This window comes from Prinia subflava, chromosome 14 (genome assembly GCF_021018805.1).
Source record: "Prinia subflava isolate CZ2003 ecotype Zambia chromosome 14, Cam_Psub_1.2, whole genome shotgun sequence".
Lineage (NCBI taxonomy): Eukaryota > Metazoa > Chordata > Aves > Passeriformes > Cisticolidae > Prinia > Prinia subflava.
The window spans coordinates 15,112,896-15,140,403 of NC_086260.1; the positions used below are offsets into that span (position 1 = coordinate 15,112,896).

The 27,508-nt window shown below is 44.3% G+C and overlaps 1 protein-coding gene and 1 non-coding gene across 2 annotated transcripts in view; both read right to left on the bottom strand.

Annotated features, from left to right (window-relative positions):
* The window catches only part of IARS1 (isoleucyl-tRNA synthetase 1), a 95,579-nt gene extending 72,142 nt beyond the window's left edge, over positions 1-23,437 (bottom strand). The window contains exons 1-11 of the mRNA XM_063411434.1: positions 23,368-23,437; positions 21,647-21,731; positions 19,325-19,444; positions 18,734-18,890; positions 18,158-18,277; positions 17,251-17,333; positions 9,753-9,870; positions 6,553-6,700; positions 5,328-5,415; positions 1,843-1,903; positions 191-286 (exon numbers count right to left, since the gene is read on the bottom strand). Of these exons, the coding sequence (XP_063267504.1) occupies positions 191-286; positions 1,843-1,903; positions 5,328-5,415; positions 6,553-6,700; positions 9,753-9,870; positions 17,251-17,333; positions 18,158-18,277; positions 18,734-18,890; positions 19,325-19,443 (990 nt within the window). The 5' untranslated portion in view covers position 19,444; positions 21,647-21,731; positions 23,368-23,437. The remainder of the gene's footprint in view (positions 1-190; positions 287-1,842; positions 1,904-5,327; positions 5,416-6,552; positions 6,701-9,752; positions 9,871-17,250; positions 17,334-18,157; positions 18,278-18,733; positions 18,891-19,324; positions 19,445-21,646; positions 21,732-23,367) is intronic.
* On the bottom strand, positions 20,995-21,126 carry LOC134558337 (small nucleolar RNA SNORA84). The gene has a single exon (XR_010082336.1). It is a non-coding gene; the product is annotated as a small nucleolar RNA SNORA84 (small nucleolar RNA).
* Positions 23,438-27,508: the final 4,071 nt, after the last annotated feature.

Here is a 27,508-nt window from a genome sequence, read left to right on the forward strand (position 1 = left end):
CAATCTCCAGCCCAGCACAGGCACCAAGGGCAAGAGCTCATGGGAATCCAAATATATTCTGATATTCTGACATTTTCAAGCAGCAAAGGGAGATTGTTTAACATCAATCACCCAGAGACCCCAGGAGCTGAAAAGCCAAGCAATGTGTGCTGGCCAAAATGAACATTACAGATGTGCAGTTGATACTTACAGCACCAAAATAGGGAGCCTGATGGACAACCCCTGTGCCTTCCTCCTCCTTCACATACCCATCCACCACCACGGTAAAGGCACCTTTTTCTTTGCACTGTAACACAAAAATATGGTTTTATAGATATCTATTTCCATCCATACAGCAAAACAGAGCTGTTCAGAACCTGGCAGAGCCAAGAGACACATGGAAGAGGAAAGAACTGCACCAAAACTCAGTGACACAGTCAAATGTGACATCCCTAACTCGAGTTAATGACTTCCCACAGCCCAGACACCTGGGTACTTCATTTAAAGAGTGTCAAGCATGATTAAATCTCACACCTCTCCACAAGGCCTCCAAGTCAATTACTCTGCAAGCCACAGATCTTCACACAGTTCTGTGCTTAACAATTGCAAATCAATACACTCCTGAACATGAGGACACAACCAGAAAAGGTACAGAGGTTTCCCTGCATTTTTGTATGTCCCCTATACCTCTGAATTAAAAAAAGTTTGCTTTTATAGTCACACATTTTCCTTGTTTCCTCCAGAGAACAAGAGCATGGTAAATACCAACTAAATACTACTAATACCAACTAAAAACAGAGAGAAAAATCCAGAAAAAATTGCCAAGAAAAGATGACAATTTTCAGTGTGTTCAGTATACAGATAATGAAAAATAAAGGGTTGTTTACTATTCCTTAAAACAAAAAATAGTAAAAAGAAATTACTGCAGCCACAGCTGAACCAAGTATGTTACAAAATATTAGGTCTGGCCTGTTCTGCAGGGAGATATTTTGAGATAAGATCTCCATTCTAAATAAAAAATTGTAGATACCCCATCTACTCCTTACAAATACAGCAGCACTCACAAAATTCATCCATTCCAAACCTCAGCTGCACAGTCCAATTTTCCAGATTCAGCTGTGTTTGACTTTCCTCTAGAAATATCAGACCTTGCTCCCTGCAGAGGTTTGCCCACCTTTGCTGACTCCTGCACATCTTTCAGAACAGAAAATGTCCCAGATGATCAAACCCCTGACAGGAGTTCACAGCTGCCTGGGCAGCAGGGAACCTCTCCTCTGAAAAATGTCATCAGTTTTTAATCAGATTTTTCTTAAAAAAAATAGAAAAATTCTCTCTGCACTCTCCTGTTGTTACATATTCTTTTATCATGGATGATGCCAGACCTAATGCAGGGTTTAAAAGCTGCATCCAGGTAAATCTGGTACTTCAGTAGGATTTTAGGAAAGAATTTGAACTCTGCAGTGGGAAACATGGATTGTTATCCAAAGTCAGTCATTCCCTTGTGATGACAAAGCTTCTGCACTTGGCAGGTAGGCAACACTCACCAGATGAGAAAATGAGAGAATATTTGTTAATATGTATTTGTTAATATGTACTCAAGTTTCTCTGCAATCTGAATTCAAACTTCTATTTATCAGCCAGTGTTTACTCTGAGTATATTTAAAACTCAAAGGAGAAAAGATTAGAGAAAAAAAAGTCAACATTGTTTTTCAAACTTTCACTAGGATTTTAAGGTACTTTAATACAACCTGGAGTTTGTTATTAGAACCTAAGATCTTTTTATAATATAAACAAGGAATACTCAGAATGGGGTTTATTTTTGTCTTTATATCCTGTATCAAACACCAAGCTGGTTCATCTTACCTGAATAAAATATTCAAAGAGTGGTTTGTATTTCTTGCCTTTAAGAACAATACCAGGAAACCTGAGGAGAAAGATTTACAAAACATAAATTAACAACTTGAAAACTGCTTTTTTTTTTTCCTATTGGCTTCTTCACCTCCCTGACAGAATTTGATTTCAGAAGATGAAAATCATTTTCTTAAGTTTATTTCCCACTGTGCTAACTTGGACTTGGAGAAAAAAACAAAGTATTTTCATGCAGCTCTGCTACCAGTCAACAACTTGTACCTGAGGGACTTCAATCAAACAATTAATGAAAATTAATAAAGGAAATAAGCATTAATGACAAGCTCCTTATGGTAAAGCTGGGCAAGAATCTTCTGGATAAAACACAATATTCATAACAACAAAGATCTAAAGCTCAGCACGTCCAAGAGAACTAAATAATGATCCAAAACATCTGAAGTTTTATGTGCAGAAAATTGGGACACAGGGTATTGCACAAATGCCTCATTCCTTACTCTAAACTGGGCATCCAAACTCTGCACAGGCATCCCAGGGAATGATCCAGCACAGGCAGGGCTGCCAGAGGAACCAGACAGGGAATGGAAGCAGAGATGGAGCCTGAGCTCTGGCTCCCCTCACTGCTGACACAGGCAGGGATTAGGCTGGGATTTGCAGCTCAGAGCCCTCCTCAAAGTGCTTGAATAGTCCAATTTTAGGGGAAAATCCAGCTAAAATATAACTTAATCTAATAAATGGGCTGGCTCTCTGACTGTGCCCCAGTTGTGGCCTCTCCCCACTCTGATCTACAACTCCCAACAATGGTCAAACTCTCCCAGAACATTTGACTCCTCCAAAGTGGGGACTCTGCAAAGCTGCCCCACGGCACAGGAAGGGCCTGGAGCAGAATTTACTGCCAGGTTCAAGAGCAGGACTCCTGAGCTCAGCACACACAGTATCCTCTAGCAATTGAGCAGGTTTCTATTTTAAGCCTCAGCTTTGCAGATGGTTTATATATTTTTATATTACAAACAGCCTTTGGAATGTTGGAGGTGCTTAATCAAGATCAGATGAGAGAAAAGCATCCCAGTGCTCAGCCACACAGATGTGGGAATGCTCAGATACACAATGGGAAGCACCAGAATTGGCTTTTAAAAAGAAAAAGTAGTTATATTCTTATTTTAACACAAGTCAGAGAAAGGTAAAGGTTGTGGATCACATTCCTGATTTTCATTTTGGGATCTGAAATACTTTGCTTGTCAAAGTCCTGAACTTCAGGTTGAGAATTTATACAATGGTGCCTTCTTGTGACCTAAGTTATAGTAGAAAAACTCATTTAAAATCACTTCAGCAATCCTTCACTCCCAGGAGATCAGAAATCTCTGGTTTGGATTCTTTAGAATCCAAAAAGAGACAACAAAGAAAAACAGTGTGAAGAAATTAAATGCATGAACTTACTCATAGATCTAAATCTTTCACAGATCCATTCAACTACCAGATACCTTTTAACTGTCTCACATTTCACATTTGAGAAACTGAATTATTACATAACAGAAAAACTGGAGCATGACCAAAAAACAGAAAATAAATCAGCATGAAAAGAGACCACAGCACTAATACAAAAAGAATTAAAATATACTGCTCTGCAAAGAGATTTGCTAGCAGCCTTAAAGACAAGCAGAGGTTAAAAAAAAGAGGAAAAATTAAAAAGTTATCAGAGATTGAAGGGTTGAGTGGTGGCCTTGGAAATACCATTAGTCAGAGACATAAATACAACACCTGAAATGTGTGTGACTGCCTTAAAGAACAGGCTCTTCCCATTTCTGATGAAGACACCCCAAAAAAAGGCCAGAATGTTCTCTGTGTTCCTGGATATGGAATGACTGCAGTCACACTGAACTTCAATTTGTAGTATTGCATTAAAGCAAGAATTTGGAAGCAAAAAGACAACAGATCAAGGAATTTAATATATAGGCTAGCTTGCTTCCTTTTTAAGCCTAAAGCAAATATATTAAAAATACTTAAGAAAATAAAATGGTTTTGATGGAAGGATTAGTTTTTAGACACTCTGAAGAGGTTTCAAAAGACCAAAAAGGAACAGAGTATCTGTATTTCCCAAGAGAACTGAAGCACTGATGGACCTCAAACCCACTGAGCAAGGTCTAACAACCTGATTCAACTCCAAGTGATTGAGAATTTTTAGTAAGTGAAGTGCTGAAGAACATACAATGTGAATTTGTCAAGAACAAGCCACACAAAGCCAATTTTTTTGGGCAGACTCAGCAGCTTAGACAGCAAGCAAGGAGATCAAATTTAGGTATTAGTGTGAGTGAGAGTTTTGACACAGTCATTCCAACATGAACAAATCCTTGAAGTGGAGGATACACCACCACTCCAAGAAAAAGTCGTTGTTAATTCAGTATCAGACCAAAACAAAACTCCCAGTGGTGTCCTGGCACTGAGGTTTCACTGATGACTCAGAGGGGAGAAAAAAACTCAGCAGTTCAGCCAAGCCTGAAGAATGAGAGCACTGAACATCATCCTTAGAGACTGAACACCAGCTTGAATTGGTACAGACCAAGTGACAGATTAGGAGCATCCTCAGAGAGGGGGGAAGGAGGGGAATCAATGCAGAAATATAAAATTATTCAACTGTCACAGTATGAGCCCTCAGAACAGGAAACATCTTAAACATTCCAGCTTTGCTTTTCCCTAATTTAATGATTACGTGCAACTGCTTAGCTGAAATAACCTCAGTTTTTTTCAATTTAAAGCTTGATAAAAAGACAAAAGTAGAAAAAACTGATGCCAGTGAAGAAGGGGTGTTATTCTCAAAAACGTTTCTAGTCTTTATTTTTATTATTGTGGTTATTTGGGCTTTTATAGGGTTTTTTGGGGTTTTTTTTTAATAAAACGAGCAAACAAATATTTGTTATATTTGACCTCTTTAACAGGCTGCTAGTTTATACAAAAAGTTTAAGAGAAGCCAAGACACTCATTTTGTCTGAAAGAGCTACAGAATTTAATATCTGCACCCCCTGCCCAGTCTGACTCCTTAAATAATTCCAATTTTTCCACCTAATCAAGATGAATAAGCACCCAGCAGAAAGCAATGACTGCCCCTAATTACAGAAGTAATATTTATTTGCTAAAACAATGGGATTGTTTTGCCCAATTCCCTTTAAATCTTTACCTGATGTGTAGAAGGCAGCATTTGGACCACACCTCCAGCATTTTCTCAAAGTTTTACCTTAATTTAAACACACAGCAAAGGGGTGGACTATGGAACCTTTTTTCCCCCACCACAATATGAGGACCCAATTAAGCTTTTTTCTATTTGTAGCTTCACATACAAGACCAATTTGTTCCAGCAAATTTCAATTCCTTTTACAGATTTTTGCAACATAAACAAAGATGCAGGGAAATCCATCTTCTTAAAAACACTCAACTTCTGACCTCGAAAAACACCAAAAGCTAGGAAGTATAATAATTTATGTACTTGCCTGTCAAGTATCTGATATTCACTGTCAGATTTGTACAGTGCCACCAGCCTGGACTCCATCAAAATGTAAACGTTCCCTGTGGCTTTATCTAGAATATAAAATAAAACAGGAGTTTCCTAAATCTCAGTTTAATGCCCTCATTTGCCCCATTATGAAACCTTTCAATATATGCAATATATTGTAACAATAAAACTGGCAAGAATAATCCTTTACTACTTTCCTGCTACTTTTTCCCCACACAGTCAGTTAAGGAAAACTTTCCAAAGGCTAAGTTTAAACAGAAACCACAGGATAAAACCCAGGCCACTGATTTTCAGTGTTTTGTTGTTGCAGAGGCAGAAATACCTTGTCTATTATTGCTGAGTCAAATAAAAAAAGCATTTGAGAAGTTTCAGTAAATTATAACTGACACAGAGGGAAGCAGTTGGAAGATGGACAATGGTTACATACAATCCATATTATTAAGTTCAAAGGTAATGATTGCATTTTATGCAGCCTCCTTGAGATTCACTTTTTCAGTTAAATGCTTGCATTTCTTTATAAAAGAAGTTTATACCAATGAAGGAAGTTAACATAAAAAAGAGTAAAATGTTAAGAAAACTCATTTTCTACCCCAAACCATGCTGATTTCCTGACTTCAGTGACAAATTTTATTCAGGTTGCTACCCTGCCAACTCAGAGCACTGTCCCACAGAGACATCCAACTCAGCACCTCAGGCAAGCAAGGTTATTTCTGAAAATACCCAGTATTCCTTTTTAAAATGACCAAATTGATGTTAAAACTTTTGAAAAGTGAAACACAGTTCTCCTCAAAGAACAAAAACCCAAACACGTGGCATTCACTGCAAAGGCCTGCACAGCTCCATGTTTAACACACAACAGATCCATGAGGTTATGTTGAAACTGGACATTCCTACTAATTTATTTTTTTAAAAAAGGGAGGGAGGTGTTTGTAGATGAAGGTGTAATTAAAGACTACAAACACACACCCCTTTTTTATTGTTCTTTATTTCATCTATCAGCATTTTTAAGGACTAGTCCTCTCAATTCATGTTAAATAACAAGAGCAGAGCAGCTGGAAATCATCAGCCACATCCAAAGTGGATCTCATCCTTCAAACTACCAATGGTTCAACCCCAGAAAAGTTCTGTAAACTCAACACAAACCAGTCTAAAATACAAAACCTAACATTCACAGGCACTGAAGGAAGCTGTTCCACACTTGCCTCTCAGTTTTACATACTGCAGTTCTGGGTTCACACACAGGGCCAGGTTGCTGGGCAAGGTCCAGGGAGTCGTGGTCCAGGCAACAAGAGAAACACTTGGATCTTCTTCCAGTGGGAAGCTCACGGTCACTGAAGGATCCTGAACATCCTGAAAAACAATTTAACATGCCTTGTTCATCTGTAATGGAGAAGGTGGAGTGGCAATAAAGTCAGAATAGAGCACCAGTCACTGAGCTCCTCACTGCACCAGTGCAGGCTGTCAGCCCAGCAAGGCCTCAGGGTTAAAATCTCCTTTAGAAGGGAGATTTGGGGGATTTGCTGCCAAAACACCAAAGAAAGACAAGTGCAGCTCCTTTAGGGACCTCTTATAACCCCATTTTCAAAATTCAGAACCAATCTCAAGGGTCAGGAAAATCAGCAGTTTCTCAGATACTGCTAAACAAAACCTTTTCACATTTTCTTCTGCAGCCAGGGATTAGGAAGAACAGCCACCACATAAAATGATTTATCTCTAATTAAGCTGTTGTTAACAAGGGGGGAAATGTTTGGGGTACTTAAAAACAATATGTCAATATTTAAGACTAAAAAAAAACCTCAGGGAAGGAGACCTCTGTCAGCTGCTCTACAAAACTTCAAACGAGTCCAAAAAATCTCCTGAAAACAAGATTTTCTTTCAGTGAAGTACAACCCTATTCAGTCACTTCCCATTTCACATATGATGAAAAGCTGCTTGTAAAAGCAAGTCTAACCCTGCAAAGGTGAAATTTTCACTCCAAAATTTAAATGCCAGCTCAGAGGGTACCGTGCACACCCACCCCAAGCCCAGGAATGAATGAATTTTGTGGTCTCATGTGAGGAACTCTGGTTTCCACCCAGCACCATGGAACAGTTAATGGCATCCTGGGACAGGCAGCTATTTGTGTCTGAGCTGAGGGCTGCTCCAGAGGGAGTTTGCTGTGAACATCTGGTGCAGTCAACAGTAAAATATAAATATTACATAACCCATGGCCTGTGCTCAGCACCAGGCACAAACTGAGCTCTCTGTTCTGTCTCAACACCGATGCAAGGCAGCACTGCAGGCTACTCACTTTGCTTTCTGAAGCACTCAGCTCATCATGTAGATAAAAAAAAACCTTGCAAAGAATAAAAAATACCATGCAGGCTGACAGGTAATGGCATTGTGTAGTGTTTTAGCTGTTAAATTCACCTGAAGACAGCCTTCCTCAGTTTAATGCACCACCAGCTGCTGGCACTGTTAATTCAGGTGTGCACTGACACCCAGCTCTGGTTCTGGAGGTGCTTCTTGTGTCCCACTGCTCCTGATCCATGTCCCAATTCCCAGAGGATCAATGAGCAGCAGCCAAAGGCTGCTTTCCACTGAGAGAAAGGCAACAGCTGCCTCACACCCAGAAATGCTCACCCAGAATAAATCCTGTCAGCTCACAGGCCCACAACTTCCAGATGCCATTTCCAGCAGATGAGAAAAAGAATTTTTGCATGGAGTGCCAGGGCAGGATCCCACCCAAACACACCTCTGGTTCTAGAGTAAGGAACAGCTTCCAAATATTTCATTAAAACTCAAGAAAAGAGCTTCAGCCTTATGGAAAAAGACAACATAAATGCACATACACACAAACCCTCCAAAATAGTCCCTGTTCTAAAGAAAGAGATTTATCATTTATCATTTATCTGAGCCTGTGTGACATGTCAGTCAATAAAGACAAGAAAAGTAATTATTTCAGTTGTCAGACAGCCACAAAGATCAAGATATCTTTGCAAATCTCTCTTTCATAAATCACAAACCATTTTTTCTTCAGTATAAATACCCCTCATACTGAAAGCTCTGGTATCTCTCTGGTATCTGTGGGCTGCATTGTAATCCAAATCTATTTAAACATTTGTTTTAAAAACACTGGGTTTTGGCCAGCAAATTGGCTTTTTTAGGCGAGTTGTAGAGAGCAGATGTACAATCTGTGCTCACTCTCTGCTCTAACAATGCAAGTGGAAGATTTACACTATGAGGATATGGAGGCCTGGGTCAGGACTGGAAGGGATACAAAACCTCCATCCACAAACTGAGGTGGAATTTGGAAAATCAGGATACAAGTTCTGCCTTCACATACATCAACATGAGCTGGTTGCAAGTGAGAAGCTGCACTTGCTTTATCTTGTCACTCATTTTTAAAGGAACATTTTATAAACCCCAGTGAACCCTTCATTCTATCACATAAAACATTTTCTGGTGTTTCCCAAGCTAAATTAATGATTCTTAGAAGAACCATTATCCTACAGCTACAGAGTCTTTGACATTCCTTATGAATTCCCTCACAGAAGATTCAAACCCTGACAAAGACCCTCTTCTTTTCAGATGTGCACAGACAACTGCAGCTCTCCTCTGGAAATTCAACCTAAAATCCACCCCTGCAGCTCTGCTCTGGAAATTCAACCTAAAATCCACCGCTGCAGCTCTCCTCTGGAAATTCAACTTAAAATCCACCACTGAAACTCTCCTCTGGAAATTCAACTTAAAATCCACCACTGCAGCTCTCCTCTGGAAATTCAACCTAAAATCCACCACTGAAACTCTCCTCTGGAAATTCAACTTAAAATCCACCACTGCAGCTCTCCTCTGGAAATTCAACCTAAAATCCACCGCTGCAGCTCTGCTCTGGAAATTCAACCTAAAATCCACCACTGCAGCTCTGCTCTGGAAATTCAACTTAAAATCCACCACTGCAGCTCTGCTCTGGAAATTCAACTTAAAATCCACCACTGCAGCTCTCCTCTGGAAATTCAACTTAAAATCCACCACTGCAGCTCTCCTCTGGAAATTCAACTTAAAATCTATCACTGCAGCTCTGCTCTGGAAATTCAACCTAAAATCCACCACTGCAGCTCTCCTCTGGAAATTCAACTTAAAATCCACTGCTGCAATAAAACCTTGAGGGCTCAGAGAGGGAGGAATTTATCACAATAAAACAAAGTATTACTTTAAACATGTGTAAGTAGTAACCAAGGAAGAAGTCTAAGATCAAGTGATCCAAACAAATACAGCAAAATATCATCAAAATGAACCCATTTACCTGGATTTTTACTATCAATTTGGAGTGTAATTACATGTTTAGGTACCACCAAACAAAAAGTACTAAAGCTTTTCAAATTCAAACTGAAGAAAATACAGAAATTTGATTGCAACTTACCTTGTAGTTCTGATGGGACTCGAAGTTGGACAGGGGGGTGTTGCATGCAGTTGAAAAAGGCATGACCTTAACCCCTCTATACACCAGTCCTTTGTCATAGAGCTGCTTGAAAACCCACCTGGAAGTACACAAGGGACAAGGAATAACTTGGTGTTTCACATTTAGTAAATAAACTGCAAAATAGGGTTTCTGCTCTAGCTGGAGTTTCTTTCTGAGTGATACTTTTTAAAAAAATATCCACCATAAGCTAAAGACAATATTTGCAAGTCAAAAGGCAAAGAGATTAACTGATTGCAACTGCATTTCTAGCAGATTTTTAGCTTTAGCTGGTTCTAGCAGCTTGGTATTCCATGCACTGGCTGCATAGCACAGAGATTAATCAGCAATATGGATTTGTGTTCCACATAAAGACCTTGTCAGATTTCCTGAATACAAAGAGCACCTGAAATCTGAACAATTAACAAGGCTGAAATCAGCCATAAATTAGAGGAGAGCTGTAGTGACATGGGCTGTTCCCCTCTCACATGATTTAAGTTTCTGCTGCAGCAACCAGTGCTAGAGAGAGACACAGATACAGCCAGAGCCACCTGCAACTCACCCCAGGTAAATCCTGATAATCTGAGAGCATTTCCACAGGAGGGCACAGTTATCACGAAAAATAATGAACTCAGTTTTATGGTGCTGCAGTTTAATGTTCTCCATTGAACTCAGATCCTCTCCAAGATCAGTCTCACACCAAGGTCTAACTCTGCTCAGGAAATCCTCAGTACAGCCTACAGCATTGCTGCATCTTCATGTTTTCTTGAAATAATTGAGACAGCACTTCATATTACAAGTGACAAATTGAGTCAATGCTCAAGGTGAATGGAGCTGGAAGAGAAACACTTCACACACCAACTCAAGGTGTCCATGCCATGGACAAACCCTGAATATTCCAGGGTTTCCTCAAGGATCATCAACACTTATCAGCTTCCTGTGTCTCGCTTCAGGCTGTAAGGCAGCACAGGGCAAGCCTTAAATAATCCTGCCAGCTTCAACTCCCAAATCAGAGCTGCTGCAGAGCCTCGTCATTCCCAATCTCACAGAAAAACTGGTAAACTCTGCTGACTTAAAAAGCTCCTTTATTCAAACGATGTTTTCAAACCATCCTGAGCCCTTTTCTGGGTCCCTTTGCAGATAAGGAGCTCATTGCTAAGCAACCAACCCAATCCTGGCAAGCAGCACTTTTTTCTGCAGGCTGTCATTCTGTGCTTGAGAATCTGGACCTGTATTTCAGTCAGTGTCTTGTCTTCTATGCTTGAAATTATCATCTTCAATAAAAAACACAAGTAGATTATTGCACTGATTTTATCTGGGGCCCAAAATAAGAATATCAAAAGACATGCCCTGGCTTGCTGACATGGAAGTCCTGTGGTGCCTTAATCAGAATAATTACACTGTAGATGAGGCAGCTGGAGAAAATACAGAATGCTACAGGGAAAAGATGTGAATTCCACTCAGATTCATCCTGGGCCTCTGGTAAAAGTTCAAAACCCTCCTATGAGGGGTCATTAATATCAGAAAAATTACATAATCCAAAGTCTGGGATGGAAAAAGCCTCTGAGACCCTCAGCAGCATCAAGTTCTGCCACAGAGGAGCCAAACCCAGGAGCCTCTCAGAGCTGTGCACTCCTACAAAGGTGCCTCACCTCACACACAACTCAAAAAAAACCTTATTCAACCAAGAAATGTCACAGGCAAGATGAGGCTGCCTGACCCCCAACCCAAACCTGAAACACAGCAGTGCGAAGCTATTTTACAGTGGAGATTTGAAGTTTATCATCTTAGACTTGCATAAACCCAGATCAATTTTTTTATAAAAATGATCCCTGTATATAGTTCCACCAGCTTTCAGCATATAAATTTGAGCTGGCTAACTGCACAAGTTTTTGTGGGAGTTAAAATAACTTTAAATGTATGCTTACCCCCTCAGAGCACAATTAATGCAGCCTGTGACAAGTGACAGCATTCCTACTGAAGGTGTTCTATTTGCCTTTCAAAAACAGCAGCTAAAACACCTATAGAAAAAGGCTCCACTTTACCTTCTATAGAACACTGCCTACTAACAGCACACAAAATCCACTCAGAGAAACACTGAATATTTCATGCAGCTGTAAATATCACTGGAAACTCGGGGAGCTGCTGGGGAAAGGTGAGCACTGCGTGGAGCTGCCAAGCTGCCAGTGCAGGCCAGCATCTCCCTCCTGTGGCAATCCCACCCCACTGCACAGCCCAGCTCCAGCTGTGCCTGCACTGCAGGGATGGGATTCACACCACATCCCTCCCCTCAGCTCCCCACTCATCTGGGCTTTGTCACCACCTGTCCCCTCTCACAGCCATTCCAGCGGAATAAACGGAATTATGAGTGAGTCAAGACTGCTGTTTGATGCCATTACCACTACAGAAGCTCTTCTGTTATCTTAAAAAGCACCTAAAATGGTGACTTTCACCAAAAAGCTGCTGGTGTGTGCCCACCAGAGCTGCAGGGATGATTCCCTGCAGCAGAGCCCACCTGAAGCTCAGCACCTGCCAAAGAGGAGGTGGTTCTAACAGTAAGAGTCACCTACAAGTGGAGATCGTGTTTTGATTAAAAAGTCATCACAATATTTTAGACAATAACCTCACAAAACATGGTTTAATCCTTATGTTGGAAAATGTTGACACTTGGCAAGAAAAGGGCCCCAGGTTTGTAAACCAAAATGGAAAATGCAGTGCTCTCAGAAAAAAAAATAATCTAAGGAAACCTCAGAGCTCCTTTCTAGTGACAAAACATTTATTCACAGAAGTGAGAAATTCCTCTAATTCTGCCACATTTCTCCTCAAATATAAATAAATTTAGTTGAGTCCTCTTGGCTGTAGGAGCAGCACTCAGACCTTTACTGAAGAAAAATGTACTTTGGGAAATGGGAAAATTCAAGATGTATATTTTTCAGATTCTTGTTAAGAGAGAAAATCTGATCCCTAAAGGTGCAAGGAATGTTTAACTTCCAAAAGGGTAAGAGTTTATTGTTCCTGAAGTGTCATGAAGTTCAAGCCCAGTCAATAACAAAACCTTGCTCTCCCCAAAACTCCCAAACAACCAGAACCTTCCTGCACCATTTGTTCATCCAAGCCACAAACACAGCACACAAACACCACATGGATAGAATCAAACTCCTGCAAAGGGAGCTTTGGCTTCCAAAGGACACTGAACCAGTCAGTGCAGCACTCCAAACCCCCCTGGCATCCCACACAGAATCCAGGATCTTTCACTTCTCAGACACATCCATCCAGCTCACATCACAGAGAAGGATTTTTTTGGGATTCTTAATGCCATTCCTTTGAGACATCAAGGGGCTCTCTTTGCAGTGATCAGTATCTAGGAGTTTCTGAGGGTTTGAGAACTCCAACCTTCCCAGAGAACTAACTCATAACTAAGACCAAAAATTATTTTCAAAGACATCTAAAGTGCTTTTCCACCTTGTTTTCTCTTGAAAGAAAAACAGCAGGAACTGTGAACAGTTCTGTGGCATTAGGACAACAGGATCTAGAGGTCTGTGATTTCAACATATCCACGGTACTGCAGGTAAATGGACAAAATTATTGCTGTGTGACCTCACATCAGTTCATATCAAGATAAAAGGACAATTTTGTAGCCTCTGCAGACCAAACAAATCCAGGCACAAACACCATTTTTCTATGAGCTACCTGTATTTTTTCCCCTCATTCTTGTATTTCTTTTGTGCATTAAGTTGAAGCCCTGTCATTGAGAAGTTCAGCAAACACTGCCTCCTACCAGCACCACGGGAAGCAGAGCTTCTGAGGAAAAAGCTTTCCTACAACTCATGGACAACACTTGATAAACAAGAGGAAATCAAAAGGAAAGCAACAATCAAAAACAGATGCTTAGGGACAAAAAAAAAAACCAAAAACAACTACTCAAAAAACACTGGATGTGAATCCAAAAAGCATAAACCTAAGTGGAACGTGAATTCCAGTAACAAACACAATCTATCTTTAGAATAGAACCTTGGAAAAACAGCTCCTTAAGGAAGGCAGAAGTATTTCTTTGTTCCAGGGCCTAGGAATTGTTGAGTACAGAAGTTGTCAAATTCTATGTTCAACTACCACCAAAAGCTTTAAAATCCTGGCACACAGAGATCATCCTGCTCCAGGTCTACCCTCCAAGCTGGAATCTTTGGAACAGTGTGTTTGTTGAGAATGCTGGATCAAGCCAGAAATGCAAAATACCTGTACACCAGAAAATTTGACTGGAATGGTGAGAAGGTAACAACAAGGGCACTAGAGAGCTTAATGCACAAAAGAAATACAAGAATTAGGGGAAAAAAATACAGGTAGCTCATAGAAAAATGGACAAACCATATTTCTTATCACCAGCATCTCTCTGGAGATCATTGGTCATGGAATACACAGAATGCAAGAGTGATTTCTATTAGGAGAAATCTATTTCTATAAATCTATTAGGAGCATTTCTATTCAGAGCTCTGTTGTGAGATGGTTCTGGTTTAGTGCTAGTGCTGGGCCTGTCTGGGGGCAGGCTGGGTGTGAGCCCAGCCCTCCCTGGCACCTCCTCCCGAGCTCAGGGTTGTCTGCAGCAGGCTCAGCCCGCAGTTGCTGATCTGGGCACTAGATGGTGACAGGAACCTGCTCACGCCACCCTTCCGAGGAGCAGCAGGAGAGGCCAGGCCCTGGCATCCCCTGGCATCCCCCCGGAGCAGCAGAGCATCCCCTCACCCACCCTGAGCCCAGGGAGAGCTGCCCCAGGGGCAACTCACACCCAGCCCACACCTACACAACAAGCCAGCAGTGATTTATAGCTATTCCAACTCCCAAAGGTTTATTCCAGGCCTCCTCAGAAATTTAAACTCCCATCAAACTCCTCTCCGTTTCACTGGGTGTGTCTTGTGATTGTACAAAAAAAGGCAAGAATATATTTCATGTTTGTGCCACGCCAGCTCAAAACCATCACTCTGCACTGTCCCAGTGAAGGGCACTCCGTAATTGAGATCCAAGCTGGCTGCAGGACAAATTGTACAGAATTAGAACTTTTAAGTTCTATTTATTTAATATGTGCAGAGTTGACTGGATCTTAATGTGCAAAACCAGTGCAGTGACACCTCTTACTGACTCCAACTTTGTCACCCCCTGAGAAATTCTGCCAGGATACCACAATTCTACCAATGAATGTTTTGTTGTGAGTCAAAATTTAGCAGGCTGAAAATTCAGTTTTAGTCAGTCATCATATGATACAGCATCAAAATGTCAACAAAGTAGTCATTTCCACCAGAACAATTATAAATACGAAAAAGAAATGTTCTCTAGCATGCTGAGCTTATTAATAATGTTTTGTAGAGATACTGTACAACAGATGTATTTGGTGTCTGAGTCCTAAGTACTTCCAATCTAAATAATTTGGATCAAATCAGCCACCACTGAAAACATTTATCACAAGTATTAGATTATCTCACTGAACTCGACAGAAACAAGGAAGAAAACACCACATGTCACAAAGAAATTCCAGTTGAGGCCACTCCAGAGCTGCAGGAAGAGCTACAGACCAGAAAAAAATAACCTAAACAGACTGGTTTAGCTGATTAAATGACTAAAGACAAACTCCTTACCATATTTTAACCACAAAACCGTACAGCTGCCAAAACTACTATTTTCATGACCAAGTGGGGGTTTTTTGGGCTCAAAAATCAGAATTATACTCCCACAAACAGAACAACAACAAGGTAAAACCACTGGACAGGCCAATATGGTCTCCAGGGCAGTCAATGCAGAAATTAAGCTGCAGTTTCTTTTGTACATAGCTGGACATTAAATTTTAATTTTTTTTTTAATAATTTCAAAAAGAGCTCAGAAAAATATGGAAAAAATTGTGAGAGAAGCATGCTAGAACCTACAGCTCAAATTACCACTCCTGATAGATATGAAAAGTAATTTCAGTAACACCTTGTGGGGCTGATGATTGCCTGGGTAACCATCCAATTGATTTAATTTTTAGGGAATTGTGCATTACTCTGCCAAAAGCACCACTCTAACTGCAGTGACAGGGCTCTCTTTAAGCATTATCTCCTTCAGTCTTAAGAGACTTCCCAAAAAAACCACCGATTTTTAAAAACAGCAAACGCATTTCATCATGATTTAACAGAAACTTAACAGAATCAGGAAGCAAAAAAAGTACAAAATTAAGAGGCTGTCTGCCTACATACTTCCTGAAATCTCACTGGGTTTTTAAATCACTGTAATTGAGTTTGTATCAAAGCAAGGGTTATTGGAAGTGACCTCTGTAACACAAGTGAAAGACCAAAAACTGCCTTTGAAAGAGGTAGTGGGAGAACCAAACCACCCAAAAAAGGCTTGGGCTGCTGAGAGAGACCCTGCAGGCAGCTCAAAATTTGGTTTTTCAGCTGCCAGTTAAACAGGATTTGAGGCGCCACTAAGTATTTTTGTAATTTACAAAATTAAGGTTTCTTGTCAGTTCTGGCTTTATCATTATGCAGGGTTTCTTCAGCTGAGTGAGTGAAACATCTGCTGCCTTCCCACCATCCTTCCAAAGCTCCTGAAATCTCACTGGCACTTCAGCCCTCTGCAGTGGCTTCAGGGACATCTAAAGGCTCTGGCTATCCATTGTCATAACTGTATGAAGCTAATTAGACAATTAAAACTAAATTAAAAATTAAAAATATTAGTAAAGCTAATATTAATGAATATTCAATAATACTTTATTAGGCACATAATTTGCTTTTTATCTGCTTTTTGTCAGCATATACTCTGCTAACCTCTTCCTGCAATTCACCCTGTCATTCTATCACCCACAAAATTCACAGTTGCCATTTCCTCACTGTGTTAAACCAAAGTGATTATCCTTAACCTGTGAGGTTGTTTTGCCTTTTGAAATCCCAACAGGCACCCTGAATACATTGCCAAAACACCCAAAGTTTATTAAGCTTCAAAGCAGGATTCCAAGACAGTTGTCAAACTGTGCTGCCAAGAAAAAGATAACAGCAGATTCACAGCCTCTAAACTCAGGCTGGAAGAAGGGGTTTGGAGCTAAACTGGGCTTGGACAGTTTGCCCATTTACAGCTGACAGTGTGAAAAACATCAAGAATGCAGAGATGGGATGTGATTTCATAAACCAACCAAGGAATGTATTAATAGATCTTCACAACTGCCTTTAAGTTGACAAGGAGCAGTAAGATTTCAGGGCTCACTAAAGGCAGTGGTGGTGCACTTTATTTTGCAAACCTATCCTGCAGAAGTAAAAAAATGGGACCATTAATTCTGTCACTTGGACATCAAGAGATTTTACACCACTTTAATTACTCTGCCTGATGTTCTATCTGCATTTGGCATTTTCAGAGCAGTTCTAGTGATACATGGACCACCACATGTTTGCAAAGAGTGAAGCCTTTTTCACATTTCAAATCCATAAAGCAATGCACGTTCACTCACCACACAGACTCCATGAACTCGGGGTAAAGAGTTTTGTAGTCATTTTCAAAGTCAATCCAGCGTCCCAATCTGGTGACAGTGAACTGTTAAAACAAACACAGAGATTGAAAGGCATCTCAACAATCACGATACATTACCAATATTTATTCTGTAAAATAAAAATCAGCCGGGTTTTTAAGTGCAGGGTTTGTCCCATCTTAATTAAATAAATCTATAAAATATTTTAGCCTGATAATAGTTCCAAACTGCGTGTTCAAATAGGTAAGGAAGGAATGAAACCACAAGCATGGTTATTTAGAATCAAGGTCACACAACAGGCAAATGTGTTCCACACAGCAAAAATGGCAGATCACTTGGATCATTGATCAAATGGAAATGGTGGATCACTCAAGGTTCAGCCAAGGTTCAAATGCCTGAAAATTGCTTTTCATTACAGTGGTCTCACTTCTATTTTTAAGACTACTTGTTGCAGAGACAGTGAAAACCCAGAAGACTTAGTCTATCAGCTTTCAGTTACATGAAAACATTATGTAACTTGAAGACAAAGAAATGCTGAAAGAAACTGATACGTGACAAGTTCTCAAACTATTCCAGGGCCAGCTGCTTTCCCTGACTTCCCAGAGCCATGAGAGGGCTGCCACAGCCACAGGAGGGACAGGTGGCAGCCCCTGTCTCAGGACAGCTCATGGCCACATCCAGGCATTGAGGAATGAGCCAGCTGTGGGATTTCACAGCCATCCAAGCTCTTTTTGTTCCCCTTTCAGGATCACAGGCTGAAACACAGGAGCTTAAAGATGGGAGATTTATAACACAATCAGACAAGAGGATGAAGCTCACCCCACCTGAAACACTTGTGCACAAACACATTTAGAAATGGCCAGCAGAGGATGGCCTGGGCCTCACTCACCTCCCACTCCTTGGCGTATCTCATCACAATCCCTCGGCACTCCTTGTTGTAAGCTTCAATCCCCATCTTTGCCACATCCTCTGGCCCTTTAATGCCTAAAGTCTTGTCAATCTCGTATTCCTGGGAGTGTGGAAAACAACCAAAACGTCCTGTTAGCAAAAGCTTTCAGGATTTCCCTGCGTGGTTTATGTGTCCTATGCATTTTAATGGGGCTCAGGGGCCTCCTTTAATCTTTAATCTTTTGAGGTTTCCTGAGAGCTGCACCTGAACCAGGCAGGGATTTCACAGCCTCATCCTGGTGTGACTGCTTCTTTAGTATCTTTTTAAAAATGAACAAAATACAGTTTCTGAAAAATGCACCAAATAAATACAGGTTCACAGCAATGAAGAGAGTGCTGGTGACCGGTAGGAAGCTCCTGAACTCACCACACACAAAATCCAGAGAAACACACTGGACAAGGAAATTCCATTTTCCTTTTAGCAACAATGCCAGGTATAAGAGCACCAGAAACGTGAGTGAAAAGCAGGGAAAGAAGAGCCAACGGGAGCATCTGCAGGTAAATTCATGACACATACCACAGGTAGGCCATGGCAATCCCAGCCAAACCTTCTGTCCACATGGAAACCACTCTGATGGGCAAATCTGGTCACGATGTCTTTGATGGTTCCTGCAAGAATGTGGCCATAGTGGGGGAGCCCCGTGGCAAATGGGGGGCCGTCGTAGAAGTTAAACCTACAACACAAAACATTCCTCAATAGAGCAAAAACTGAGGGAGCAGCAGGCCTTCAGGCAGGGGGGCTCTGTGCTTGTACCACTTGTGTTTCCCTAGGAAAAGATCCATTCCTCCCTCTGCCAGGGGACATTCCAGCTGGTTCAGCTCCACCAGGATTCCCATGGAACACCCAGCATGGTGCTCCACATTGGAGGAGTCCTTTGCTTACCCCCCCATTTCTCTTACAAACCCACCAGGCAGGAAATTAGAGCTTTATTACAACTGTTTGAACACTGCTGACCTCACCAGGTGAAATACAAAGGGACAGCAGCACGAGCCAGGCCTGCTGTTGGAAAAGGGAGCAGCTGCTGTTTACAGAACCAAGGAAAAGCAAAGAGTAATTACAGCCAAGCCAACCCTGCACTGCCACACACAGCTTTTAACATATTCTTACCTAGGTCTGTTCTTTGATTGCTTCAGGCATTCTTTGAAGCAATTCAGATTTTTCCAGAGCGTCAATATCTTCTCCTCCTCATTTGGAAAATTTATGTTTTCTGGAACTTGTTGAACCATTCTTTCCCAACAAGGATCAAGAAGAGAAAAATACATATTGAACTGAAGTGAGAAAAAATAACTCCACAAATGCACCTTGTATCTTCAAAATCCCTATCACCAATCCAAAGCTCAGTTTCCCAAAGAGCCTGATTCATTACAGGACTCCATTCTAAAAAAGCCAAATTTTTCCTGACTGGCACCAAAGTTTTGGAACAGGAAAAGGATTCTACATTCATTCAACTACAATTGTTCCCTTTTTTATCATGTTTTTATTTCTGTTTCCTAGAGAAAACAGTCAAAGGGGAAATTATTTTTCGGTTACAGGTTTAGGGGTTTTTTTCTTCAGGAAAAGCTTTCAAATTCAAACTGACCCTCCAGCACCAGTTTGTATCAAAGAGTTTCACTTTAAATTACTGAAGAAGGGGCTCCTTTTCACTGTACTTTTATTCACACTGTTTAGATGTTTAAAAGAGCATTTTCCATCAGGATGTGCCAGCAATCTCAGATGCCCCTAAAAGAGCCAGACTGCAGAGAGCACAGCTGAAAAACACTGCAAAGGTGAACAGGAGTTTTAAAAGCACAGTAAAATTCTGCCCCAACGAGCCACGTCCATGCTGTACAAGCCACACAGGGAAGAGGAATTCTCACCATAATTAGGAACACACAACAGTTGCCTGGTTCCAGACCTGCTATGAGCTAGAAATGGGTCAGATTTCAATAAAATGCTGTGGCAAGAAGTAAACAAAGCTCAGGGGAATGAGGGTGTTTTAAGACAGCAGCTCCCTAATAGGAGAAAATTGGTTATGAGGGTTGTAAGAGGATGGTACAGAATAAAAGGTTCTTCCATCTCTCACTGCAGTGCTGCTGCTCCTGAGCACACTTACACCAGAAATAGCTACTCCAGCCTTGAGTTCAATCAGCATTAGAGAATTACAAGTAATGGCAACAAGGCCTGAGTCTTGCGACTTACTCAGGTTTGTAAGTACTGACCATAAAGCAGCAACAAAGGTAAAGGCATGAAGACAATTCTTCCAGGTACAGCTAAAGTTCCAAAATGGAACCCAGAACACCACAAAAACTGCCAGCTCAAGGCTTGAACCCCTATGGAAAAATGTGCTACAGACCAATTCCACCACTTCTGTATTCAGGACAAATCATTCTCTCCACTAATAAACCCAAATCCTCCTTTATCATATTATTATAATTGAGAATCCCACAACCTGCTGCACATGTAACACAGCATCTGGAGGGGAAATCAGGGGCTGACAACGAACACACGGGCACGGCCTGGATGTATTTTAGAAAGGTAATAAATAACCAACCTCTCCACACAACCTGCAGAGAGTTTTCACCTCTCTGCCTCAAAGCTGTGTGGTTTCTCAGTGATTTGATCAGAGACAATGGAAATGATAAAAGAATTCAGCCTCAAAGCTTTCACCTCTCTCCCACAAGCCAGCTGAGCTGCGGTTGAAGGATCTGCGCGTTCCACCCAAAGCAGTGAGAAGTGCAGAGGGTTTGGGGGGCAGCCAGGGCTCCAGGAGGAGCAGCAGGAGGGGCAGGCTGGGGTTGGGGTGTCCCTGTGACCGGGCTGTGGGGGCTGCTCAGGGGTCACAGCCCCCCTGCGTCACTCACAGCGTCACTGTGGGCCCATCTCCCACCGGAGCGCCGCACGGGCACAGCGGCGTCCGGCAACCACAGGGCTCAGATCCAGCAAACACAGCAACAGCACGAGTTCAGTGCATCAGAAGCAGGGGGAAAAATACCTTTGGGAATTAATATGCAACTGTCACTGCTGGTTATTTTCTCCAAGTTACAAATTGGAATTTTAAGCTGAGTTAAAAGGCAAAAGCACAGTGAAAATCTCACCATGGCGCAACCTCGGCTGAGAGAAAAGCCAACATCTAACAATCATTTTATGGACAGAGCTATAAATACCTCTACAGCACAGAAAAAAAAGCTCATTACAAGCAGTCTAGGTATTTTAAATCACAAAATAATCAAGAACAGCTTCATTACTCTGAACACAGACTGAGCAAAAACATCACAAACCATATTACAAAAATTATACAAACACATCTAATAAAACCACACTTTCAGACAACACTTCACATTTACAGAAATCAGTAAACACAAGGAGGGTTCTCTATTCATTTTCTGCTGACAAGAAGTGTTACAGTTTAAGACAATGCACCATTAAGCAAGTTTTTTTAAGTACACTCACTTTTCTAGAGGATAACAACATTCAACAGCAAAGATTCAAAGTTTGGAGACTGTACTGAGTCTGAGACTTAAGCTGGGCTCCTTATCTACAAGGAAAAAAAAGCATTAAAACCATAAAAGCAAGTTCACACGTGCTTTTTTAAATACTGATTTTTTGAATCAATAAAAATTCAATTAAAACACCACTATGAATGAAGTGAACCCATATTTCAGAAATATTGTTGTATTTTCCATACATCAGATATATGATGAAAACAAAGTCGATTTCAAGATGTTTTGTTGACTGAGAAAATTTAAGTATAAAGACACAGGAAGAACTAAAGGTGTACAAAAGGTTTCTGATTTCCAGGGGTTTATGATCAGTCTCTTACTCTCGTTCCAGTCATCTTCTCCCACAAATTATTCTGTAAAACAGACCAAAGCTCCCTCCAAAGACAAGGACCCTCCTTTCTCCACCTGCAGCTGCCTTCTCTAAAGTTAAACAATGCTCTGTTTTCCATACACACCTGGCACCTCATTTCTCCCTTTTTAGGTTCTGTTCTGGGGTAACATCAGCCTAAACTGTTCACCTGGTAATCAAAATTCTCCATTTCTAGAAGGGATGGGAACAGCCAAGATGAAAACAAAAGGAAGGATGGATGGGAGCTGAATGCTGAGCTACAGAACAAGCATTGCTCTGAAAATCCTGTGTCTCTTACACAGGGAATTAAACTGCAACCCCAGCCCAGCTGTCCCGCTGCAAGGTTTCTCTTTAACACTGAAAAACCAATTAAAACATTGCTAAAGCAACAAGCACACTCATTAATTAATGTTGTCTTTAGGTACAAAATCTTCATGCTATGCGAGAGCCCAGTTTTACAATGTATCTTGTGAAAGCAGAAATTTTTATGAAAGGCTTAAAAATTAATTTTGAAGCTTAAGAAATTTTTGTTGTCATCGTACTACCTTGATTAAAACTGTAACATTTCATTGTAAAAAAAAGAAAAAAAAGAAATCTAGGTTATCTTGAAATAACTTTAAACTATGCCTTTTTAATAAAAACTCAGAAACCAGTGTCAGTTGAGTTACTGAACGCTGCTTTTATGTGACAACTGAATTCTATTACCTGCCAGCTGCTTTCCAAAGGGAATAAAAACGCTTTCTGCAGCTCCCGCAAAGCTCCCGGGCTGTGGAAGCCCGCGTTTGCCGGAGATGTCAGAGATACCGCAGCTACAGCGGTAAAAAAGTGCATTCACCAACCCCACCCCATTAAAAGACTGCTGAAGGGAATGCTTAAGACACTGCTCGTTGTAAGAGACCTTAAGTTCTTTGTACAAATAATTAAGGAAATCAAGCCTTGCTAGGTATTAAGCCCTGCACCTGGCTAACCTTTACTAAGCACCTGCTATAGTAACCCCTGAAATGCCGAAAGAGCAAAGAATACAGCCCTCAGGGAGTAAAACACACATGAACGTGACGTTGCAGCCACAAAACACGAGTTTATAACGCCAAACGCCGCAGGGAAGCTGCCAGCCCGGCCGGGCATCGCTACCGCGATGACAGCCCCGGCACTGGCGGGCCACGAGCCGCCGCTGCCCTGGGACACCCGAAAGGTCTGCCCCGCCAAGCGCCCCGACACGCCGCTGGAGCGGCCCCGCCCTCGCGTCCCGGAGCCGTCCGCATGAGCCAACCCGGCCGGCGGGGCCGTGAGGGGCCGGCCCGGGCCGAGCCCCCCGCGCTCACCTCCGTCCCGCCATGATGCAATCGCGCCCGGCGCAGCATGGCCGGAAACACCGCCGGCGCCACGGCCAATCAGCGCGCGGTTCTCTGCGGCAGCAGAGGAGAACTTTGTAAGGCGGTCACCCATTGGGCAAGAGCTCACGTGGGGCGGGGCGTCACGGCGGCGCGAGGCAGCTCGGGAAGCTTCCCGCGTGCCCGCCCCGCGGCCTCTGATTGGGCAGAGCGGGCAGGGGGCGGGGCTTGGGGAGGGCCCATGAGGGGCGGGGGCGGGGCCGGGAGTTCCCCTCACGGCCGCGGGGAAAACTCCTGAGGGCAGGAGGGTGAAACGAGCCCGATCCACGGGCCGGGACAGAATTCAACCGCGGGCCCTGAGCCCAAACCCGCGCAGGAGCTGTGCTGGGTGTCCTGGATAACCCCCTCCCGCTCTAACCCAGCGAGACCAAGACACTGGGCTTCTCCCAGGAACGGGATACCAAGGGCCTCTACCAAACCCTTCTAGGGAGCTCGACTTTACCTCCATTAAAGGGATACTCTTAAATCTCTCAAGATACCAATTCTTAAGGCTGTAGCTACAACAGAAGTCCCTCCTCTGCTGCTAAAGAGAAAAAAAAAACCAAAAACCAATAATTTGTAGGTGAGTTCCCCCATGTCAAAGGAGGAAACTTAAGGGTTTGAAAAAATATTATTGCTGGGTGGCAACCACTAAGAAATTACAAACATTTCATTATATATTCCAAAACATTTCCTCCAATTTTCCAGTGCTGAAAACAGCTGTGAAAAGGCTCTTGACAGGGAAAAACAGAAGTGAGGCAGGAAGGTGAGTGAGGGATCCCAGCCTGCACACCCCTCACCAGGACAGAGCGTGGGGAATGAAGGCCACGTCAACAGTGGCACAAACAGTTCAGCTGCCTCCAGGTAATGATTTCAAATTGCTCTAAAAACCTATTTACTAACAGAGATGTAGGTACCAGCAAAGGTTTCAATAAAAGTTTGAGATTTTGATTTGCAGGGCTGGGTACAGGATGAATTCCCGGGTCTGTGCAGGGCAGTGTCAGTGTGTGGATCAGAGATAATCCAGATGTGAAGGGAGGCACATTAACTGCAATTCTCACCTGCACAAGACTCCTTTCTACACCAAATTTCCTACATCCTTCTAGAACAGCTAAAAGAAATGCAGACTCAATCTGCACCAAACTCAAGAGAAACAGAAGAGAAAACAGGAACTGAGGCCAGACCAAACTGGGCTGACCAGCCAGACAGGAGAGACTGGGTGCACGCGGTTGCCAGGGCAGTGTCCCCCGTACAAACACAGAGTTCTGGGTTGTTCTGTATCCAGGAGGGAAATTGGGAATGGCAGAAGTTTATTCAAGCCACACTGCTGCCTCATACATCCGTGAAAAAGCCTGTGACAACTCTGGATGTGGATTCCACCACATGATGTGGCATTTCTTTATAAACATCCCCATGAACTCTGAACTCCCCCTGCTCTCACATTCCGGCAGATCTCAAAGGCTGCAGATTTTACACAGCTGCTGCTTGCTCCAGTGCCAACCCCTTCCATTGTGGCCGTTCGTTTGTAAAACACACAGGTGATAACAGCAGCTGAGTTTAAATGGAATACCGTATAATTCCTGAATGGGATTTGAAACAAAAACTGCTTAGAAATAGGCACTCTAAAGCAGTGAAACAGACAAATGGCAATTGGTTTTGGCAGACTCCTACTTAGCCCAAATCCAGATTCTTACCTTGTCCCCCCTGTATATTTTGTACTTCTTTGCCCTTCACTGTTAAATTGTAATAAAATGTTACCTGCATGGGTGTTGCTGCCCTTGTTCATGCACAGCCTTTACTTGGGAGCATTTGGGCTACATTGAGCTTATTTTTTATGAACAGATTGATCATAGGCAAGGGGTGATCAGACTAGTTCCACACAGGGCAAAAAAAACCCCACCCAAAACTGAAAAATCAAGGGAAATTTGTAGTAAAGGGACCAAGGCCTAACACAAGTAACTGGGGCATTCCCCAAACTACAAGAATGAATGTGTGTGCTCTCATTTTTCACTCAGTACTGATGGAAAAGCACCGATTCAGCTGGAGAGGTTAAAGGGAAGAAAAAAAAAATACCGTGAAGCCTGAGGAGGGGCCTTCCCTGGCGTGAAGCGGCTGAGGGGAAGGCGCGGGCACCATTTTGTGGGACCCGCGGGAAGGTCACCGCTCCCCGGCGGCGGCGCCGGCCGCAGCCCGGAGCTACGGAGGAACGGCGGCCGCGGGCACTGGCACCGAGCGCCGCGGCTTCTCCAGCTCCCGGTGCCGGCCTCAGGCCGCCCCTTCTCCCTGCCCGCTGCCCCCGCGGCCATTTCGCCGCCCTCCCCCCAGCGCCCCTCACGGGCGCCGTACACGGTTTGCGCGGCGCCGCTGCAAGGGACGGGCGGGAAACGCTGCTTGCGCCGGGAGCTGAGCGTAAACGCCTTCGTGAATAGGGGATGAACAAACTGCGCCCGCAGCTCTGAGCCGAGCTAAAGCGCGCCCAAGGGGGGAGAGAGCCCGGGATAACTCGGGATAACACGGCAGACGCGAGCGCGCGGGCTGCGGTGACGCGCAGCGCCCGCGCTCCCCGGGCGCGGAGGGCCAGGTTTGGCGGGGACGGGCCGGCTGAGGAGCGGCCGTGCTGCCCCGGCACCCCCCCGCGGCGCGGCGGCAGTTGGACTGCGCCGGAGGTGATAAGTACAGGTTGCTCAGGAGCGCGCCGGCAGTGGGCGCGGGGCGGCGGGCGGTGCGCACGTTCGCTGTGCGGTCCCTGAGCCTCGGCGCCATCCCCTCCCCTCGCTCGCTTCGCTCCCGGGCCCTGCCCCGGCGCGCCGTGCCCGGCGCAGCGCTGACAGCCAGGCAGCGCCCAGCCGGGGAGTAGGCGAGACCATCTCCGAAGCGGCGGTTTGGAACCCGTCAAGCTGCCCCGCAGCCCGCAGCCGTTCAGCCAGGCTATGCGCTGCCAACGGGCTCCGCTCAAGAAAAAAACAGAGCGGATCGTGAAAAGGTAGAGGCGCCCGCACAGGCCCCCGCAGGGCTCTTGGGAAGCGGCCGCTCAGCCCGGAGAGAAGCGGAGGACGCGCCGGAGAGGCGACGGCGCAGGAGCAGCGCGGCGGGGGCGTCCCGGCGGCTCGGAGCATGTGAGAGGCCGAGGGGCCGCGATGCTGCGACGCGCGGAGTTCATCGTGTGCCCGCCCTGGGAGCCTGCCCGCGGCGAGGGGGTGCCGGGGGGCGCCTCCTCGACGCCGCTGAAGGGCGGCGAGCCCCGGCGGGGCGGCAGCCGCTCCCGCTGGCCGCCCGGGCGGCGGGAGAGGGTCCCCGGCGGGGCGCGGAAGCTGCTGGGCAGCCGCACGCACAGCCACTTCCAGCACTACCAGCACCAGCAGCTGCAGCAGCAGCACTGCTGCGCCTTCCGCCGCTGCCACCGCCCGGCGCGGCCGCGGGTGCTGCTGTCCCTGCGGCCCGTCAATGTGCTGGGCCGGCGGGCGCCGGGCATGCGGGCGCCCCGCAACACCAACCAGTTCCTGATGCGGGAGAAGTACCAGCTCATGCACCTGCGCTCGGACTCGGTGGGCACCGAGAGCGGCGGGTCGGACTGCGAGATGGACCCGCTGGACATGGACTCGTACCTGGGGGTGCTGGAGAACGCCCGCGGGGCGCTGATGGAGTTCGCGGCGGAGCCCGGCCCCGCCGCCCGCTCCCCGCCCGCCCGGGCCGGGGCCGGTGCGGCCGCGGGCTCCCCGCAGGAGGAGAGCCAGCAGTACTTCCCCTCGGAGGACGATGTGATCGAGAGCGAGCTCTTCATGGAGAGGGACTTCGACGAGTTCTGCAGCAGGATCGCCTGAGCCCCGGGCCGGGGGGAGCAGAACCCCGCCGGCTTGGAGCCTTTCCGCCTCGGAGGGTGGGAGAGGTTTATTTATTTCTCAGCCATTCCTTTGCGTTTTTGTCAGAGGGGTTGGCTAATTTTACAAATCCGTGTGTGTAAACAGGGGGGAACCCCCGGCGCCCCCCTTGTAAATAAAGCGAACTTTTCTGAAGGCGAGATCAAAACGGATCGCGCGTTTTGGGTATCTTTTGGGGAGGGGGAGAGGGGGCGGGGGCCGCAGGCACAGCCAGA